Source organism: Megalops cyprinoides, chromosome 6, assembly GCF_013368585.1.
Source record: "Megalops cyprinoides isolate fMegCyp1 chromosome 6, fMegCyp1.pri, whole genome shotgun sequence".
Lineage (NCBI taxonomy): Eukaryota > Metazoa > Chordata > Actinopteri > Elopiformes > Megalopidae > Megalops > Megalops cyprinoides.
The window spans coordinates 27,900,789-27,922,711 of record NC_050588.1 but is presented as its reverse complement, the minus strand read 5'-3'; the positions used below and the strand labels follow the sequence as shown (position 1 = coordinate 27,922,711).

The 21,923-nt window shown below is 40.8% G+C and overlaps 1 protein-coding gene across 1 annotated transcript in view; it reads left to right on the top strand.

Moving 5' to 3' along the window:
• The first annotated feature begins 399 nt into the window (after positions 1 to 399).
• The window catches only part of poc1a (POC1 centriolar protein A), a 55,945-nt gene continuing 34,421 nt past the window's right edge, over positions 400 to 21,923 (top strand). Inside the window, exons 1-7 of the mRNA XM_036531847.1 lie at positions 400 to 714; positions 1,420 to 1,504; positions 1,601 to 1,772; positions 8,595 to 8,774; positions 11,929 to 12,036; positions 12,146 to 12,261; positions 16,100 to 16,233. Of these exons, the coding sequence (XP_036387740.1) occupies positions 700 to 714; positions 1,420 to 1,504; positions 1,601 to 1,772; positions 8,595 to 8,774; positions 11,929 to 12,036; positions 12,146 to 12,261; positions 16,100 to 16,233 (810 nt within the window). The 5' untranslated portion in view covers positions 400 to 699. The remainder of the gene's footprint in view (positions 715 to 1,419; positions 1,505 to 1,600; positions 1,773 to 8,594; positions 8,775 to 11,928; positions 12,037 to 12,145; positions 12,262 to 16,099; positions 16,234 to 21,923) is intronic.

Sequence of the window (21,923 nt, the reverse complement as noted above, 5' to 3'; positions counted from 1 at the left end):
TAAACTTGTTTGATTACACCGGGGCGGCAGTGCATCATAGCAGTTAAGGAGCAGCATTCATAACCACAAGGTTATCGGTTCGATTCCTGCTATAAGGGCCATATTCGTTCTCTTTCCAGTCAATTTTTCACAAAATGAAGCATTAAAGCTATAAAACATGAATGCATACTATGTGAAAGGTTTTTTTGTAAAATCTCTGGATAGAAGATTTGATTTTAAGTTCTGAACTTGAGCAAAAATAGGCCATATATTTTTTTCCGTCGGCGAACATATAAATGTTGTCATTGGCTACACTCCCTTTAACGTTCGGACGCACTGTATAGGCGCTCAATGCGGCGCGTAAACCAAAACGGCAGTTTGCCGAAAGTCCATGATATCAAGGAAAACAAATGGCTCCATTCGTTTGGTCTTTGTTGAAGGATTAAATTGAGCAAGAGCTAACTAGCCAGCTGTCTGCGTATTTAGAGAAATTTTGGTTTCTTGAAGGCATGCCGATTTATCATGCAAGCTAGCTAGTCATCTTTGTTACAAGTTAGCTGGAAAGCTAACCTAGAATAGCTAACGTTAGCTAAATAACATGTTTGTTAGCCGTGACACATGATCATGATCCATGAACTAAAAACAATTCTAGACTCTTAGACATCCGGCGAATCATTTTTATTTTGTAATTTTGCATTCCATTGTTTACAGCTACAGAAAATGACTTCCGCATTGGTGAGTTCATCCATTTTAACAGTTTGGGATATTTAATCATGTTGCCTGCTAGCTAACTAGCTAGCTAGTTAAAACGTCCAATTTATGTATTTACAGCAAACTAAGCTAACTAGCTGACCTCAGCTATGTTGTCGTTTATCACTGTTGTTTGTATCTGTCCGGAATAAGTAAACCCATAACGTTAAATCCCTTTGATCGATCAACCTATGTAACCTAACTGGAAATGTATGTAGCATTAGCTAACGTTTGCTTATTAGGTAATATTCTCTTTTCAAGGTACTTAGTGCTAACGCGCAGCTAGTTATCAGATAAATTGCAGTGCCCTGTGTGCCCTGCCAGTGTTAAACATGGGTGCATCTGAACGATGAACACCAGGCATTTCACTTTTGTACTAACTGGATATCAGTCAGTTTGTTTTGACTAGGTAAATGTACCTTGACTAGCTTGACTAGACAATTACAGTAGGTGGAAGTAGTCATTTGATGTAATGATAGCTACTGTAACTTAAATTACACGAGCTAAATTTATTGGGCAGCATCTCGATAGCTGGGTAGCTAACCAGGTTAACATTAGTAGCCCTATCGAGTTAGTTGCTGACAAAGACACAGAACTGAACAACCAGCAGCATGATTTTGGAATTTCAAATGCTTCGTATTCTGCTTACTACTTAGTGTTTTGCTCTCATGCTTCATTTTACGTTTTCAGGAGGACCCAACACTGGAGAGGCATTTTAAAGGCCACAGAGACACCATAACCAGTGTAGATTTCAACTGCAACATGAAGCAAATTGGTAAAATATCTCCTTACATCGTTAAATCGTCAGCACTGCATTGCGTTTTCATGCCTCATGGAGCCTGAATAATGTATCACTGATCATGCTTTCCAGCTACTGGCTCCATGGACTCCTGTTTAATGATCTGGCACATGAAGGCACAGATGAGAGCTTATCGCTTCGTGGGACACAAAGATGCAGTGATGTCTGTTCAGTTTTCGCCATCAGGCCACCTCGTGGCATCTGCGTCTAGGGATAAAACTGTCCGCCTTTGGGTGCCTGGCATGTAAGTTGAAACTATCAACTACAATCCTGCTGCTGTTTTCCACCTTGCCTTGTGCCCTCTGCTCTATTGGCCTAACAACTGCGTTTTTGTTATCTAAACATGATATTTTAATTTAGAGCTGACAGATCAACGATTCTTTGCACAAATACATTTACATTTATTTATTTAGCAGACGCTTTTATCCAAAGCGACGTACAGAAGTGCATACAGTAAGTATAGCGACCTTACGGGGACAGGATGTGTACAGTTCCACAATGAGACAGTTCTCAGCTGAGAGCAAGGTCTGTTTGAGGACACAGTACTATCAGATTTGTACAAATACCAAAAAGCGTGAGGAGTATGACGTTTTTTGTTTACAATCAGTGAAATACAGCTATTGGGAGAGTGAGCGTGTCCATTGATAACATTATTATAACACTGTAACATTATTACATATTTTATATCCATAGAACATTTTATTATCCATAGACCATCGCCTGAATGAAAGACTGTTAACAGTATTATGATGGTCTAAGTTTGTGTAGGAAGTGTTTTAGTCCACTAGGTGGCAGGGAAGGTTCATGTTGCACAAAGTGAAAAACTGAGACAGAGGGCTATTGTGACTGAAATACCTGCATATATATGTTTTATTACTCTGGCTTAGAGTATAAATGTTGCTTTTTTGCATTTTTGATGCTAGCAGTTTTAAATTAGAATGTTTCCAAAAAGGGACTTGCGTGTGTATAAACACAATATACAGTTAGGACCACTAACAGTACAGATTTCTGTATAGTTATGTACCGCTGTATATTTCCCCTCTTCATACTGACGTACTTATCAGAGGCACTTTAGGGCCTTCACCTCTGGAATATGTTTTCATGTTTCAACCACACTGTCGGCATCTATAAGGCTTCTTGTGGCAGTTTTATCATTTTATGGTGCTGTGGGTGACTGTCACTGAACCCTTGTCAATTGCTGGCAGTTTGTTAATTCCTAAGCACTCACTCATTTGTCTGCAAAGTGCAAAATTCATGAAACATCAGAGGTATTGTAGGACTCCTGTCTATACATATACTCTGGTTACAAGAGATCTGATCAGCCTGTTTGGTATTGGTTGAATACTGTGGTTGTGGTTTTGCAATCTGGTTGTGGAAAAACCTGTTTCTGGACCCTTTTTGTTCTCTGCTGGGCTAGATGTTATTGCTGAGATGCCCACTGAATGTCATGAAAGTGGCTGGGAAAGGGAAAGTGGCAGTTTTAATAACTGGCATGAAAAGTGGTAGCCAAAATAATTTAAATGTCTTGACTGATCTTGGGGAGTATATGGATATATGAAGCTGCATATGGATATATGCAATTTCAGTAACTGCAAGTAATGCTATGTAGACGTCTTGCTTGGGTCACTGATAGCTTCCGTTTTTTCTTTTGTGGATAATATCTGAGATGCGTATTTTGATTTCCTGTACATTTTGCAATTCAGAATACCGTAACATAGTTTTTTTTAAACTGATGTTGCTATTCAGTGCTGCACTTTGGGGGGGGGGGGGGGGGGGGGACATAGCATGTGAAATAAATGGCATGTAGCATGTTTTGCTGTGAGGAGAGGTAAGTCTGAATTGTATTGAAGATGTCGTGTGACTATCCTCTGCATCTTCAGCATCTTACGGTAGTTGTTTGTTGTAGGTGAGCCATTGCTGTTGTACCCTTTAGCAAGATCCTGAACCTGAAAGGCTTTAGGAAAGCATCCGGTGGTATATTATGAATTGTGTGTGAAAATGAAAGCTGAATATGATTTAATAAGGGCACCTGTAAAGCAAATAATCATCCTAACAGCAAATAATGATAATAGCAGCAATTTTATTAGCTTGCGGAGTGGCTGGCTGTTCACAGCTGCAGTCATTGTAATTAGTTGCTGGAAGTGGTCCAGGCCAGTGGATGAGATCAGGAAATCTTCCTAGGTTCCATTTCTGATAATGGGCTACCAAGCAACCACTGATTTGTCAGTGGATGCACTTCCTGTCTCCAAGCAAGGGTCCTGTGCCATAAAAGGGTGATTCATGTTTAATTTGCTGCATGAAACGAAAAAGCTAGTTGTGCGAAGCTTTTTTCTATATGTCAGGTGACAGCCCCATTTCTCTCCTTGCCCATTTGTTTGAAATGAGTGAAACACCCGGAACTGCGGTTACGCTGTCTTGCAGCTGTATCATTGAAGAGATTTTCAGGTATCCAACTAATAAGGTTGTCTGTAGGCAAACTACCCTGGAGTCCTGCCAAGTTTTAGCTACTCCAGTTGCACATTTAAGTGCATTAAATCAAACACAGATCTGAATAACACAGCCTGACTTCATCCAACAAGTGATATCATGGCATAAGGAGGAGGACCTGTAGCCTAGAGCTTAGTGGTTCCATCCCCAGGTATGGCACAGCTGTGCCTCACCTGAACTGCCACAGTAAATGTCCTGCCGTGTGCGTACATCTGAAAATATAAGCTTTGTACGATCTGTATGTTGGCCTGGATAAGAGTGCTTGCTAAGCAAATGCAGTGACCAGTAATGAAAGTTGTGGGCTGGGACCCACAGACTACTGGGTGATAAGAGCTGCTCTGCTTCCTCATGTATCAGTAGAGCTGATGGAGAAGAGAAAAGAAAGGCGTGTTGGTTAAAAGCGTCATGCCTTTGAGTAAAGCCTGTTAGTCTCCACAAGCTGGCTGCTCTCGCCTCCCTGATGACGTACTTGTTTCCCCAAATGGATTGTCCTGACGCAGAGTGGATTCCAGTCATACTGTAAATTAGACACAGCGCAGAGAGCGCTGTGCTGGTGAAGCATGTTTTAATGGGGAAACATGTTTTAGGAAGATGTAAGACCCTAGTCCATTTTTGAAAATTCTCATCACTCATGGTATGAGTAATGGTTTAAGTGAGTTATGTCTAAAGTAGCGTTCTCAAACTTTATAATTAAACATTAATCAAGCAATCCATAACAATTTGAATTGGTTTAAATTCAAACCTTAAACTATTATTTCATTCCTTACCTTATGCAGTGTTAAAGCACAACAGTTTATTGTGTGCTTTGTTGAATTACATTGAAGCGAGGTGCTGTGGAGATCATGTGGCTCCAGCTATAGTTGGCTACTTAGTACTTGATATTGCTCGGGCATTGCTATGCTATGTGTGGCAGGCGGTGGCCTCTTGTGCGTGGGTTTTAATGACATTCCGTGATTTTGTCCTTCACAAAAATGATCCCCTCCCTGTTATACTCAACACTGTTGGTTGTTAAATGTAAATGTGAAGGTCACTAAGGCTCCAGGTGTCTTGTGTTACAGCTTTCATTCAACTATACGTCTACATCATGCATTTTAGGAACATCTTTACTCAGTAGATGCGTATATATGTTCTCTGTGTCCTCCTTGTTAGTAAATATTAGTAACCGGTAACTGCAAGAAATTTTCATTCCTTAGGATTTTAGATTTTATAGTTTTTTTGTAAATTTCACAGTCCTACATCCAATGCTGAGGTTTTCATTCTATAATGACTATAATGAATAATCGTTACAGCAAACCATGGAAACGGAGCTCTCTCTCTTTTCCCCTTTAAACTTGTACTGCAGCACTGATATATTTTAAGATGAGTTTTTCCAGTGCTTTGTTTAACATTAAGGCCTTGTCTGTAGGAGACAAAATAAAGCACAACTAAGAACTGAAGTGACTAATGCTCCCCCAACTTGGCTCTGCTTTGTAGCTTCTGAGTGCTGGAGTGTTGGCTGTGGGTGGATGGATAAGTTATTAATAACTCCTCTATTGTAAACCTGATAATAATGCTCTGTCCAAACCCGGAGAGAGCATGGCTGATGAACAGATCAGGGATGAATGGCTGAAGACGTGGTCATGAAGAAATGCTTTGTCCCATTGATTCTGTCATGGATGCTAATGGTGCTGATTCTGTTCCAGCACACCCCCTCAGCACAGATAAAAGCTCTCCAGACTACAGTGTTTGAACTTTTTAGGTGAAGGATAGAACATTTTCAAACTTGTTAAATTGGATCTCCAAGTGGAAAATGCCATGGTGCAGTTTTATTCATTTCAGTGGGATGGCTCTTCCACAGGTCTCCAGTTACTCTCCAGAGGATATAGGTTTATAATGTACAAGGGGTGGGAAGTTACCAGAAATTGTAGAAACTTTCCTGGCAACATGTATAATGATTGGTAATTCACTTAGAGGATGAAACAAACCTCTGTCTGTTTAATTTTGAATGGCTGGGAGTAAAGCCATTTGGGTGTTTCCCTGTTTAATCTGTCAGTTTTTGCTATCCAGCATCAGTTGTCTGAAATCAGTAGTGCTCCCTGCATGTGTGAACACTAGGAATAAGAATATACAATTTTCCAGTACTTTGACATCTTCACACTTATTGTAATATGTAAGCATATTTAAAGTGACAGCACAAATATGTACTTTTAATGTTGCACTGTGGTTTACATATTTAATGTTACAATAAAAAGCAGTGGAATTAATCATTGTTTCCTAATGACTTTTGAAGTCATTTTGCAGATTTTCCCACATGCTACTTTTGCAGCTGTTCCACAAATAGGGATTCCTTTTCAGTTTGCTGTCAGAAACGAACATGATCTGAATTCCTTTAAAGTATTGTGATCTTGCAGCAATTGTGATTTTTAATGCCCAGTTTTGTGCTATAAAATAAATAGTAATAGTAATAGTAGTAATAGTAAATAGTAAACTGTTTTTTTTTGTTAATTTTGAGCAATGGCAGCTCAGATGCAAATTTCTGACCTTGGGTAACCAGATCAGAAACTAGTGCTGTTCAGTGTAAAATATGTCAAATTTAACATTTTAAAAATGACAGCAGCAAGGAAGAATTATGGGGGTTAAGAACCATAAAACTGGCTTTATTAAGAGATAGCCTCATCTACCCTATGGCCACCATATTCGAATAGCAAAACTGCCAATAGGTCTGCACGATAACAGAATGGTAGAATTTAACTGCAAAAAGCGTGGACATTAAGATAATGTTAAAAGCTTAATTTTGAATATCATAAGGTGGCAATGGTGCTCACCCTAATAAACAGTCTGTGCGTAACTTCCGAAGAGGAGCCTCCAATGAACAACTCAGTCCTTTGCATGTCACTATCCAAGCAGGGAAGGAGGCGAGGCTGTTTAAGTGCTACATGTTACCTAGATCAGTGTTTCTCAACCCTCTCCTGGAGTACCCCCTGCCCTGCATGTTTTAGATCTCTCCCTGCTCCAACATAGCTGATTCAAATGATCAACTCGTTATGAACTCCTGAAGCTGCTTAATAACAGCTTAATAACAAGCTGATTAGACCTAGATTATAACTTCCAAACGGCATCAAAAAAGTCAGTGGCTCGCTGGAGACTGTGAATACTGACTTCCATTGCCTTTAGTGATTGGCTCTTAAATAAAAATGTGTGACATGCAGCCAAACACAAATAACTAACCTCTTCATGTTGTTGGTCAGGAATGTGGTCAGTCAGAGAAATAAGAGCAAGAATAACGACTTAAATTCAGACTTGTGAATGATGGCTTTTGTGGTAAAAGGGTGGTTTTCATGATGTGAATGAAAAGTTTCTGCTTGAGCAGTAAGAACTGTAATTTGCTCCTCGGGCCTGCCTTTATGCCCATTTCATACAATACCAGAGAGTTGTGAGGAGCTGTGATGGGCTTGAGGACTAGACAGAACAAGTGGTGTTTCTGGTTTGCCATTGATAATGGTCCTAAGCTTTTTTTTGGAACAGGAGAGTTGCCATTGGTGGATTAGCAAGATGTGCCTTTCCTGGATGAGGGTCTTGCCTGCTGATTGATGGGTTCAAGGAGCAAAAGGGGAAGTGACAGAGCTGATGGGCAAGAGAGATCCGCTCAGGTGTAGATACAATTTGTCATTTTTTTCTACCTGAAACTAAGATGCATATTTTGGTGAATGGGCTGCATCAGAATACCTCAGTTTGACCTTGGAATCATCTCAGCTTTGCAGGGCAGAAGGGGGCATTTTAAGATTTTTCCACGTTCCTTGCTTTCATCACTGATCACTTACAGTTTCACTGGCTGGGTGAGGCCAGGGGCTTCCTGTCAGACACTGTGGTCATGTAATGGTCATACTGTATTCCCTAGCTCATAATAAGAGGCAGCAGCTTTCTCAATGGGTCAGCTATTCAGATTCTTACATCACTGAGTAGTAGTCAGGGACGATTTACATGCTGCAAAAGAATTCGCACATGAAGGAGACTAGCTTACATTGCTGTAATTCATGGAGGATTGCTGTTTGAATTGCAAATGAGAACTTCTGTATGATGAATGCTGAGGGTCCCTCACTCTGTATTTTTAGAAATGCAAACGAGATGCAGATTTGAATAACAACTCCTTTCACTCTAGCCTGTTTTTTTTTTTTTTTTTGTCAGATTCATTATCATTAATCGTCATCCTCATATTGGCTGTGTTCATCCTGCATAAGATGTCACCATTCTGATGTTTGTTCAACCCATTTATGTCAGGTTTTATTCTTACAATCATGTCGTGTTATATCCTGTCCATTATTCCTGTTGATAATTTAATATATTTATATAATATATAAATATAATATTTAATATATTTCTGTGCCATATACGAAGCTCAATGTCATGTACTTTCTTACTTTCTCAATAGCATTTACTTGCTGTTTCTCATTGGTACAAATGTTAGGTGTTTGTTGGTTGTTGAAGCATTTATAATTTGTGTGTACCCGAAAACTTCCAGCTCTCCTGTTTGAAGACCTAGTGACTGTTTGGAAGTTTGGAAATGTGTGCTGACCGGTAGTTCTGTGTTCCTGCCCCCCAGGAAGGGTGAGTCCACGGTCTTCCGTGCCCACACGGGGACGGTCCGTAGCGTCAACTTCTCCGGTGACGGCCAGTCCCTCGTCACCGCCTCTGATGACAAGACCGTCAAGGTGTGGACCGTGCATCGGCAGAAGTTCCTCTTCTCCTTCAATCAGCACATCAACTGGGTGCGCTGTGCCAAGTACGTACTGGAGCCAGGGGGTGTGACTCATATACACTTTAACTTATTCTACATTAGCTGTTCCTATTTATCTTTATACACCTCATTCCTTCCATCCTTACTCCATTCCGTGTACAGTATGTGTCTTGCAGTAACCCTGCTGTTTGTTGTATCGCTGCTGTTGGTTGGGATTTGTTGTTGACACCTCAACGTTGTATGAAAGCACTACGAGAGACATTAGAGTCAAATTCCTTGTATGTGTAAAGCCATACTTGGCCAATAAAGTCTGATTCTGAATCAAGTTGGACCTGAGGGTCATGTGTTCATTGCTCAGATAGGATGGTGCTTTCTTCATACCCTTTATGAACTACTGATGAAGTTGCTTCAGTAAAAATCAAGATGGCAGGTAGTGAGCAGTGAGTGTTGCCCTGGATAAAGGCATCTATGCAGCAAGTGCACCTCGGTGCATTTGCACATTAGCTAGCATAAACGCAGGCTCCAGTGTATGTGCTGGGGGGGTATATTATGTTGTGTAAAGTGATGCTGTTTGCTTAATCATTTCCGCAGTTTTAACTGGATGGGCATCTTGTACCAGCATAGCCTTGTGTGGCACTCATTTTGGGCAACTTCATGATATCACCTGTTCCCAGTAAGTTCATTGTGTAATATTCAGATGAGCTGATAATGAAGGGACACATTTGGAGGATGGTATATGAGCCAGAAGATTTCAGACCTTGTTTTTCTGATGCAGTTAAGGTGGCCATGCAACAAGAATCACGAAGAAAAGGCATGATGATGTCTTGAACTTGGCAAGGTGTTCTGACTTATAGCCTCTTATACATCTTGGCCTGTCATTGATGGACTGTATTTGGCTGCAAGGCCTTGCCAGGTTAGAATTTGCTGGCTCTTTCACTGTGCCATAAATTCATGGCTGCACGCGTGCATATGAAATCGGTCTGAATGAATCAGTCACACTGAAGATGCCTGAAGCTGACCTAAGGCATTGTGTGGTTTTCCTTGAAATGGCAGGAAGAATACATGCTGTGACTCCTTTTCAGATTCCACTAATTGCTCATATTTCAAACTGTGTGAGTCACAGCATCTGAAGAACACTTGAGTGAAAAAGGTCTTGTTGTTTCCAGGCAATAAGCTCTAAATATCTTCCATTTTACGATGTACAGTAAATTGCCCTCTCGAAGTTAGGCGTGTTATTACAGTCTTGGGCAGACGTTTTGTAATTGGTCCTCTCTTTGTTTTCTGAATCCTCTAGCTAGTGTTTAATAGTTAGTCATGGCTCATTGGGTTTGGCATAAGACGTATGAGAATTAACTCTTCAGTGTCACTTTGACATTTGTAACAATATGTCTTTCCCAAATGGTGCTTTCTGCATACCCTGACAACATTTGATTGCATAAGTTTGGTCAGAGCTGTGAACAAAGTGAACTTTTCTTTCCCAGGTATGGGATTTTGTACAAGTGCAAAGCTATAGATCCCTAAATAATTTCCATGCACAGAAACCTATTTGTTGTAGATGCACTAAAATGTAAGGGCATTCCAAAAATCATATTTCCACCCCTCTAAGGTCCTTTAAAGAGTTTTTTTTTTTTTTGAAACTCTGACCCTTCATCACATGATCAGTAGACAGTCTGAAAAAGAGATCCCTACACCTGAGACATTTTTGCTAAAGAAGACATTAAAGATTTGATGGATAGATCGCTTTGCGTCAGCATTTCAAAGTGATTCAATAGCTAAGGTGGCCACTCTTTACCTGCACTTATATATGGCCAAGCAAATTACAGCTAGCAGTCCGTGTGAGACGTAAACAGGGAGCAGAGAAACAAAATCGATTAATGTCACTGTCGCTTCGCTTAAAGGTTGTTTTTACGAGCACAGCTGAGTGGAAATTGGACAGTCCACCATCAGCAACTTTTAAAATGTGTTCCATTTAGAAGATACAATGTTTTAAACATTAACTATAAACACATAGAATATATACTTTCTGTTCAGTCACATAAAAGCCCACATGCTCGCTTACTACTCTGTGTGTACAGATGTAGCGGACATGTGTGGGAGGATGGCTAATATTTGGTATGAAGACTAATCATTGATATGGAGTCCTTTCATACCTACAGCCAGTTTTCAAGCCCTGTGTTCCGTTAAGATCGCTATGCTCTGCATCTGTGGGGCAACTGACTGTCCCGTCCCGATGGGGCCAGGACTGTTCCTCTCAAACACGACCTCTGTCTGTACTAGTCCCAGTGGTGGAAAGAACTCCCCGCGGAGGTCAGGACAAGGAATCCCTGGCCACCCGACAGAAGACCCGCTTCTTCAGACAGCATCTTGGTTCCATCTCAATCCCCACCCCCTAACACCTGCTACCTCTAGGACTGATGTTTATTTTACGTGTAGTATTGTTATGTATTTTGCATTCTGTGTCCTTGGCTTTTGTTGCCTAGTCAGGTTGTACAAGTTGTGGTAGGGCTTGAATGGTGCTTTGCTCACACTCACTGGTCTGTGAGTGTTTTTAGCCTGGTCTGACACTGTTGCTTGTCTAATTTGAATGGATACACTGATGTTCTATTGTGCTGGAAGTCGCTCTGGATAAGAGCATCTGCTAAATGCATGTAATGTAATGAATTCAAAGACGTTACTTAAAATATGTTTTTTATTTGATTTGTAACATTTGATTGCATGCAAAATGTTTTTTTACAGAAGTATGTGGTTATTGCTTTACTGTGTCTTGCATGAATTTTGTATACTGTAAATATAATGTAATAATTCAACCAGTTATGTGGATTCCAATAAGTGAACCTCTGAACCGTTGCAGGGTTGTGGTCAATCTTAGTAAATATGTTCACGTATAAACAGTGATTACAAATGTTATCTTTTTATTAGATGAGCACTGAAGGCTGTAGATTTAGGTAAAGGTTTCAAAAAAATTGTAGGAGGAACATCACTGGTTCTATATAATACTTTGATTTCTTTTCACTGGTGTGGGAAAATTGATGCTGTTTCAATGATAATGTTATCAATTAATTGAACTGTGCTCACTTGAGTATACATCACGTAAGTATTGCAAGCACTGCTACTACCACTAGCTCTCAGGAGTGCCACAAATGCCTTGAAAATGCCAGGAAAATGTTTTGAGGAGCAACGTTTTGAATTTCTTTTTCAGATTTTCACCTGACGGTCGGCTAATAGTTTCAGCAAGCGACGACAAGACTGTAAAGATATGGGACAAAACCAGCCGCGAATGCATACACTCATTTTATGAACACGGCGGGTAAGTGTGAGTGAGCGTTAGTGTGCTTTCTATGCGTCTGAAATATTTTGCAGCTTTTAAGCTGAAGCGTGTGGGAGATACATGGCTATCCATTGCTTCACCTCCCCAGCCATGTGAACTACGCTGACTTCCACCCCAGTGGCACCTGCATCGCGGCAGCTGGTTCAGACAGCACCGTCAAAGTGTGGGACATCCGCACTCACAAGCTTCTCCAGCATTACCAAGGTGAGGCGACTCAGCCAGGGCTTCTGCTGCGGTGCTCCATTCTCAGCGGCAGTAGCCTGGCTTCCACTGAGCCTTGTTAACTATATGAGTGGCAGCCTGATGTAACCCGTGGATATGACGGAAGTCAAAAGGTTTGGTTTCACCTACTGTTCAGGTGTGGCTGATCATCGAACACCTTAAAACCTTTACCGGTGCCGCCAAAACTGTCGATGTTGTAGTTAGCTTGTAATTGGATTAGAAACTGGTTGCCAAATTTGTGTTTCTACTAGTTTCTGATGACAGAAGGTATTTCTGTTTTCCGATGCTTATGCTTTTACTGTTCTTTTATTTTGAGAAAAGCCAGCAAAAAGATTGTGGTGAATGATGGTGCTTGCATTTGCCATTGGCGTATGACAGTTGGTGTACTGTTTATTTATTTATTTTTTTGACAATTGATTATATGTGAACAAGACTCTTCAATCCGCTGTAGAGATTTTTCAGTTCAGTTTTATGAATACTATGCAGGTATTCAGTGTAGTTAGCTGTAAGGTCCAGCTAATACAGATCATTTTGCCGATGAGAACCATTAAAAGCAATAGAGGATTCTGAAAGGGATTTATCAGATCTGTACTCTGGTTCGTCTATATATTGTAATGCTTTGCTACTGTACTATACCATTTGATGAGAGAAAATTCTCCTTGTTCTTCTTCAAAAAGCAATTCCTAATTTTGAGAAAAGGAAAAGTGCATTTGTCATTTAGCACATTTGTGGTGAATCAATTATTTTCCATTTTCTGAGTTTAATAAACAATAACTTGTTTCAGAATGCTGAGGTGTCATGTCAGCTTAAGCCCTATATATACATAAAACACAGGTTTAATTAAAAATGGAACCCATTCTACTTTACCAGGTTTTGCATCATTTCGTACGACTACGAGTGTGTTAAAATGTGGTCATCACAGCCTAGAAACATATTGTAGTTTTCTGGTTATATGTTGTCGTCTGCAATTATAGATCCAATCACTTGACAAACATTATATTACATTATACTATTTTGCTACGGTAGCACATGTCAGTGAGGTTATAAACATGACTACCCTTTACATTCAAACATTAATGCACATTTTACAGACCATAAAATTACTGTAATGAAATATGGCTAATGCTGATCGCTCACATTCATCACATGCTCATTTTACAAACATACATTAACCTTGCTAATTAGGGAAAATAAACTGTCAGCAAACATGTCGCCATTTACAGTATGATACACTTTAAAAGTACAGTTGAAGGTGTATTAAATATGAGAAGAGTTGCCTGTGTTGTTGTTGGAATCCCTTTGCTGCTTAATCTGGTTTTCTGAATGTTGTCAGTTCAAATGATGTCACGCTTCCAGAGTGAGTATGACCTGTTGAGTTGGGGAAAAATTTAGATTTTGTTTCAGATGGGCTTGGAGTAAAGTAGAGAGTGAAGTAACTATTTCAGTAAGTATTTGCCATTGCCATGGTTTATTTTGATTCTATATATATCATGGTCTGACATAGCAACTCGCTAAAAACATCTGTCTTTTGCATGCATATATCATGCAGTTGCAAAAAAAACAAGAAGTATAGAATATTTTTCATTATATTTTTAGAAAAGATTTCCCACATTCTCCTTCCTGGGTTGCTTTTCCTTAATTTGAGTGAGGTAATAATGTCACAGATAAAAATACATTATCTGTACCTTAGTAACTAAGCAATGAAGGGACACATAATGTGTCCTTCAATACTTTTAAGTGTGGATCTTAGGGTTGCCAGTTCAGGTCTTGAGAAGGACACTGCTCTTGTATCCTTGATGAAATCCAGGTATTTAAATTGCTGTAAGGTTTACTGTAAAGGGGTCAGCGCTTTACTTTATTTTCTGTGTCATCAGGCCACCTACATCCTTATGTTTGTGGTAGATTTAACAGGAAAGACCAGTGGTTGTATCCAGAGGCAAAATAATTATGAGAAGCAATTCTGAATAGGTAGGAAATCAAGCTTATGCTAAGACTGTAATAGTAGTAATTATCTGTACCAGAGCCAGTGGGGAAGTGGATTTCTGTCTCTCCACTGAGGAGAGCCATCACTTTAGCACAATAAATCACACATTCAGAATAAGGGAATCGGGCAGTGACTTGACTACTTGTCATCCATAGAAGGAAGAGCATGAAAGACAGAAAGATGCAAAAATGCATGCTTGTTGTGCTTCTTACTTAATCATGTTGTCTTTCATTGGAAAAGGTTTATTAAGGGCTAGGTTGGCTACATTTTCCTCCCTAAAGCCCCATATTAACTTCAGTTGAACAGGGTTTTGTTGTTGTGATGTGCAGGGTTGCAGGGTTGAGAAGTATTCCCTCGATGTTTTCAAGCAAGTCTTTATGATAGCTGTTAGGTTTTATCACATATTTATATTGCTAATAAATGGCTGAAATTCATTTAATTTCAATGAATGAAAGCTGATATTGTCTCTTTTTGTCCATTAGTATTGAAGGTATTGTTTCACGCAGTACTTCTCTTGTAATTGTGGTGTCATTAGTTGTCCTCTAGGTGGCATCTGATGCTTTCGGAACAGCAGTGACCGTGAAACATTCTCAATGACACATTCATCCAGAGTTTAGAATAAATTGGTCTTGAAGTGAGATTGACATTTATTTTGAAAATATTGAAAGATATTTACCAAAATGTCTCGAACATGTTGGCCACACAACATCTGGATGAAGAATTTAGTTTATGTAGTCTGTGGTCTAATTGTGAATAGAGCCTTATGTCTGTAAACTATTTGTCATTTTCTGCATGTTCAAAAAATGATATGACATTTAAAGTATTTACACCATTTAGCTACGCTTTAGTGATGCCATAAATGTATTTTTTTGGTGTTGTTATCAAAAATGGACTGTGTTGACTGTTTTGCGCTGTGCTGTAGACTGTTTGATGGATTGTATGTTGAGAACATCTTGTGGTTTGGTGATTATCTAAAGTCTGACGTGCATGTTGCATTATCTTACACTGCTGTATTTGCTGAACACATCTTGGTTATATGTATGTTAGGTAATCATCTTGTTGACTGTGACAAGTGTTGACTCCATGAAATGTTTTGTGTTTAGTGATCTATCCTATTGATTGTGATTCTCATTATAAAAAAGGCACTGTACACTAGCTTAGCACTTAACTTTGTATCTTACTGACCTCTTGTAATACTTTGCGATAACTGATCTTAGCATAGTGATGCATAGTGATGGAAGTTGCTCTGGGTAAGGGCGTCTGCTAAATGAAGTAATGTAATGATCACATCCTCACTTTCTTCTGTAGTTACAATACACTACACTACACTACATTACATTCATTTACATTCATTCAGAGTGGCTTCCACAAAAGAACAGATGTTCTGTATATCCATTCAAATTGAATGAGCAACAGTTTCAGACCAGGCTAACAAAACTCCCAGACCAGTGAATGTGAGCATAACATTATTCAAGATCTGCCACAAGTTAACTTGTGCAACTTGACTAGACAAAGGCAAGTATACCGCCATACATCAGTCACTAGATCACAGAACCCAAAACACAGTGTGATAATACATGTAAAATAAACAGTAAATAATACAGTTATGTGTACATGTTGCGCATTTGATGAGCTCGTGTTTGCCGTACATTGAAACCGTACATTGAGACACATGCATGCTGTGTGCTACGTGTTTTCTTTTTGATAATGTATTGACTTACATGGTTGTGTTGGGCGATCTCATACCAAACACACATCGTGTGTGTCAGGTGCATGCTGGAGCTATGTCGTGTGTTTGTCGAATGCGTACTGAGCACATGTTGTGTTTGCTCGCAGTACACACTGCTGTAGTGAATGGACTGTCCTTCCACCCATCGGGGAACTACCTCATCACGGCTTCCAATGACTCTACCCTGAAGATCCTGGACCTGGTGGAGGGGAGGCTGCTGTACACTCTGCATGGACATCAGGTATATGCGGTGTGCTCGTCTGACAAACGCATTTCACTTCGGAGTTATGCTTTTCATAAAGCCTTCATCTTGGCAGTCTATATTACATTTCACCACTAAAAGGGAATGAGTAAGTAATGTGGGCAACCCCACTACCCTGTCTTGCCCAGTTCAGCCGTGAGCTGGAATCTGTTGGACCAATTTCACGTGCGTCGTAGAAGTATTAGTTATATTTTATTACTAAAATATGAACGGTAATATTTTATCATGACATTACGCTTTCTGTTTGAAAATGGAAAACTTTTTGGCAAGACTATCTGTAGTAGTGGAATGAAGGTTAACTTAGTCATCAGATGAGGCATTCTGTTCTGGTAGCCTTTTGATATCGCTAAGTTTGTCCTCATATAAGAAGCGAAGACCAGTTGGTTTGGCTTTACTCTGACTGAGATATACACAATGCTTCCCTCTCATTTGTTCTTTGTAACCGAATTCTCTGATCCGTGTACTGAAATCAGATGGTGTGCTTTGAAATTCTCAGCCGAAACCTGTGTTCCCTCATTAATCTTTCAGACAGAAAACATCAGATTTATTTATTCTGGGTTTCCCTTTTTGTAGTTTGTTTAAATTCTGCCTCTAAAGTATATTTAAAAAAATGTCAAGGAAACCGCCTACCCGCTTGGAGTGAGTCATAATTTTGGGAACCTTCAGCCTCCTCTGTGATTCTTTTCATATGTTAAATTAGCGACTGTGAGTGGCCCTATACTGGCGGCCCACTTGTGTTGCTGGAGCACTGGCCCCGTCTGTGGGAGTGGGTGACTCTGTGGGCCGTCTCTCGCCCGGCCGTATGACTGCGGCTTTAAGGTAAGGTGAGAGGCTGCCTCTGCGAGTTTCACCCGGAGACACACAATGTGAAGAATGCAAGAATGCACTTGGGGGGGGGGGGAAGAAAGAAAGCAGAGTCTACGACAGAGACACAGCTGCTGAATTATGTTTCCTCCTCATAACTGACGCTGGCGGCAAAGGGGAGCCCAAAAAACAAGCCCCTACTTGAAGGTGATGAGGTGTGCCTCTCTACTGTAATGGGTGGGAGCCTGAAGAATGTGCCCCAGTCTTGACTGTCCTCAGTTCGTAATAAAGGTTGAAGGAGGCACTTTGGTCAGGTGGGGGAAGCAAATACTTGTTTACAGAACAGTCTGGAGTCACCCGTGTATTCATTATTTTCACAAGGTCATCATGTTAGTCTTTGTTAGCCTGTCGTAGCTTCCGTGTTTATTTATATGTTCTATTGTGTTAGTTTAGCATAGTGTATTGCGAAAATGGCAAGAAAACTTTGATGGCAGAAAAATACTTGAATACAAGTACTTACAAAAATATTGACCTTTGGGTTTACAGGACTGTGCTATGTGCCAATCTGTTTCTACAGAGAAGACCTCATCAGTTGAGCAAGACCTCATGATGTCAGACACTTCCTGTTCACTTCCGATAATAGTATGGTCAGCACATGGTCATAGTGCAGGGTGCCACCTCTTCCCAGTACCCATCCTCTGTGCCCATCCCATATGTGTGTAACATTTAAAGGGCTTTCTTAATTTGGTTTTGTCACTTCATAATGAGTTTACAGAGGTAGAAGAGTGCTCAGAAAGGCTATGGTATCTTGAAGTTCTTGTTTTTATGGTGAAGAGTTGTTAGCACTTCTTGTGTAATACCATTATGTGGTATCTGGTGCATAGGTCAGGCTGTGCACACACATATAAATCCTACATTTGAATTCCTTGTGTGAACTCACCCTGTGTGTTTCATTTCCCTTCTCTGACCTCAGCTCTTGACTTGCATCTTGTGCACCCTCTTGGTCTACATCTTTAACTCCTTCCAAACCTCAGTAGCATAGAACTCTGTTTCTCCTGGTTCAGCTGCATATTGAGGTTCATTTTCCGTGTTTAAGCAGGCTGTTTTGTTTTAAATATGACGTCTTTAATGATGTTCTGTTGACATCACAACACTGAGGTGAAGCAATGGATATCGTTAGCACGGACAAAGAGCAAAGTTAGTTCTCGTTATTTCTAATATTGGATTAGATTAGACGTATTAGATTAGACAGCTAGCTAAAATTTAGATAAATCACTCCATTTACAAACTGATTACTGTTGATATGTTATCGCCAGCCAGGCATTCCCTAAGTCATTCGTTTTTGCTGATAGACAGGTAGTGCTTGCTTACTAGCTTCTTGACTAGCTACAGAACTGGTTATTACAGTGCTGTTTCATGCAGTTTCATAATGGGAACGTTTGGAGGGAGCACGGTTTTAGTGGAGACTGAGTGGAGAACTGCAACAAAAAACTGTCTTCCTTGCCATTCCGGCTGTGCCTGTGTACTGGCAGGAATTAGTTCAGCGGTTCTGTCCTCCTCCTCGCTCAGAGAGCAGGCTCCGTAGATGATGGGGCTGCGTCACAGGTGAACACTGGTGTGTCGGGAGGGCAGCAGCCTGAAGGAGGCAGTGGATGCACAGGAGGCCGAGGCCCAGCTCCGCCGAAGCCTGCTGGGTTCAGAGATCTGTGAGACAGTCTGGCGGTGCCACGAGAGGCTGCGAAAGGGCATTAGTCACCGGCGAAACGGAACAGACTGCCTCTCGCTCACGTTGCCATGGTCTGATTTGTTTTCTCTGGTGGTCCTGGTAACGCGCACCTGACTCCTGTCCTCGAGTGATCTCTGGGATGGCAGTGGTCTGCCTGGCAGTGACGGGTTTAGGGGGGCGCTGCAGCCTGGTCCTGACGGAAGCGCGTGCGTGCGTGTGTGTGTGTGTGTGTGTGTGTGTGTGTGTGTGTGCGTGCATGCAAGGTGTCTGGAACGCGAGCTGCCAGCTGAGGGCTTCTGGTTTACATGATCTCTCCTGCCAAGTTTACATTCCTGCCTGTGATTACAATGCTACAGGCACTCCGCTGTGAGCACCAGCTCTGTTCTGGATGTGGAAATCACTCCCCTTCAGGTACAAAGACAAGTCGCTGCCGGTTGAGTTTGCCCGCTCTAGCCCACGTTGCAGTGTTAGGACTTGGGGAAAAACCGTGACGTCTAACTCATGTCACCATCATTCAAACGCAGTGTTCCAGGTGCTCCGTCTCCTCGCAGCTCATGAAAGACCCCTTGGCGTCTTCCTTTGTGATTATTGTGTGCGCTCAGTACGTGTGACGAGTTATGACCGGCACGAATATATTGAATTACGACAGCAACGACGGCTGCATTGCTGCACAACTTTTGGATCGTGACTCTTCTTTTTGCGAGACTCTTCTCTTTGACTGTGGTCCAGGTGCGCAGTTGGGAGGGATGTGTGCGCCCTGGTGATGGTGGGGCAGTCTGTGTGTACCCTCAGCTCTGCCTGTCCTGCAGGTGTCACTGATGACCTGTGGCTCCGCATGTGGCCGACTGAATTCCCGCCACGAGCAGGGCTGGGGACTGTGTCTTCCAGGGAGCCCATCGCTCCCAAGGAGTACATTCAACAGATGACTGAAAGAGCTGGAATGGGGCTGATAAGGGACTGTAAGGTCTTGTCCTATACCTCAGTTTAGCAGGTATGCGTAGACTGCCAAGCAAAGAACATTCCTCTGATGTCAGCATGTCGCATTCCTCTCTACTGTAAGAGTGATTGATGAGCATTTAATTTACAACTACCTGTAGCAAGGTTTTCCCCCAATGCTCAACTCCATATTTGCCTTTTAATTTACAAAAATTTGATGATATTCTAAATTTAAGTGGAATTTAAGTGTATTCAAGTATGTGCAGCCTTCTTTAATATCCTCCTTCAATTCAAATGATGCTCCTTCAAGCTCCTCCTTTGCATGTTTTTATGAAGCTAATGCACATATGGAACAGAGTGTTGACATTAAATTCTACAACTTAAACACAAACCAGCACAGCGTGTGCAGACTAGACTATATCCACAGCTCAGCTGTCTCCTGGAATTCTCTACATTTAAGGCAGTTTTTTTAAAGGAATGAGTTACAACAGTGCAACCTGGAGTGTAATATGCTACTATCTATAGAGAGGAGAGGTGGAGCAATGGATTCTTAGCCTTGCATGAGTTTTAAGTTACAAAGCCACAGAAGGAATTTAAAAGAGCTTGTTTTATCACTTATTAAAACAAATTAAAACAAATTAACAGTATATTAAATTTCAAGTTCACAGAAAGTTGCCCTTCAAAAGTTGCAATAATCGGAGCTACTTTCTGTTATGTAGCTCTGAGAGGTGGCACTGTGCCTTATCTGATCAGCAAACACCGCACTGATGGAATATGCCACTCATCTGTCAGTTTTGCAGTATCTGCAGAGCCAGTATGTCAGGTGACAGGAAAAAGACATTATAATATCTGGTATTACAGATGCTCTAAAACCACTTACAGTTGTATTCCGATTGTTTCAGGGGTGCATCAGTTTCACTGAAAATCTCTGACCTACATTCAAACATGAGATAACTAGTCCTCTCAGTGTTCTGTATGTATGACTAAAATAACATCATTACCATGTGAGTAAACACATTTAGCCCACACACACTCACGCACACACACTGTACCCAGTGGCACAGACTACTTCTGTTATCATAGCCACATGGTGCTAATTTCTGTTTGGTTTCTTTTGTGAAGCATTGTCTTCTGAGGTTCTGGGTGAAGGCATCACGTTGTAGAGCTGTTGTATTCATACGACTGTTCTACATTTGTGCTACTCCTAAAAAAATGTGGGTACTCCCAGACACCTATCAATTTATTTTCTTTGTGGTTATTCTCAGAAGCTTGGATTAACTTGTTCCGCAGTAAAGAAAAAGGCTGAAATTGTTTACTTCCCTCTCACAATACAGATGTACAAACAAATTGAAGACATGAGTGAAAAAAATAGACTTGTACATAAAAACATGCTGCAAATGGGCTTTCATTTTTGTAACAACAGAATATAAATAGCCTGAAAAATGACTGTGACACCTGATTGTGGTCTGCCCCCCTCCCACACTCTAAGATTTAATCAAAAGCATGACACACACATATTTGCATTTGTCCATGGGTTAGTGACTGGTTGTAAACATGTGATTGCAATTCAGAATATGATTATACTAAACATTGACACAGAATACTTAACAAGAAGTGCATGTGGATTTACAAGTTGGTGTTTACAACATGCAGTTGATAATTTCTTTGCTTAAAAATAGTGATGAATGCTGGTGATAATTGACATGATAACCACTCAGGAAAGCATTGCTACAAGAAAAACAGGCAAAACGGATCCACTCGCAGAAAAACACAGGATGTGTCAAAACTGCTTGTGCAAACTGTACACACTGACATCTCCCTCCTGCTCTGCTGTCTTGAGAACAAGATTCAAAACGCAAGGAGAAATGTAAGAGTAGTGTAAGTGCTTGATATATGCTGAACGGTAACTCATTGTTCCTCAAGGCTGTTGCCATTGCATTGAGTAGTCTGATGCAAGCTGAACCCCATCAGAACGTCTCATGGAAGTGGGAAATGAAGCAAAGTTACTTACGGGTGTTGACATCAAGCAACAATCAAATGCTCATATACCCCTGGTCATTCATTCATCACATCATTTAACGGTATCCTAGCACTGTGGAATTGCAATGGTTATGTATAAACCTGTAATCTTTGCTGTCGTATCCAAGCTTGGGATACTAGAGGAGCCGGTATATTTTTTCAGTGAGCAAATTAAAGGCAGAGT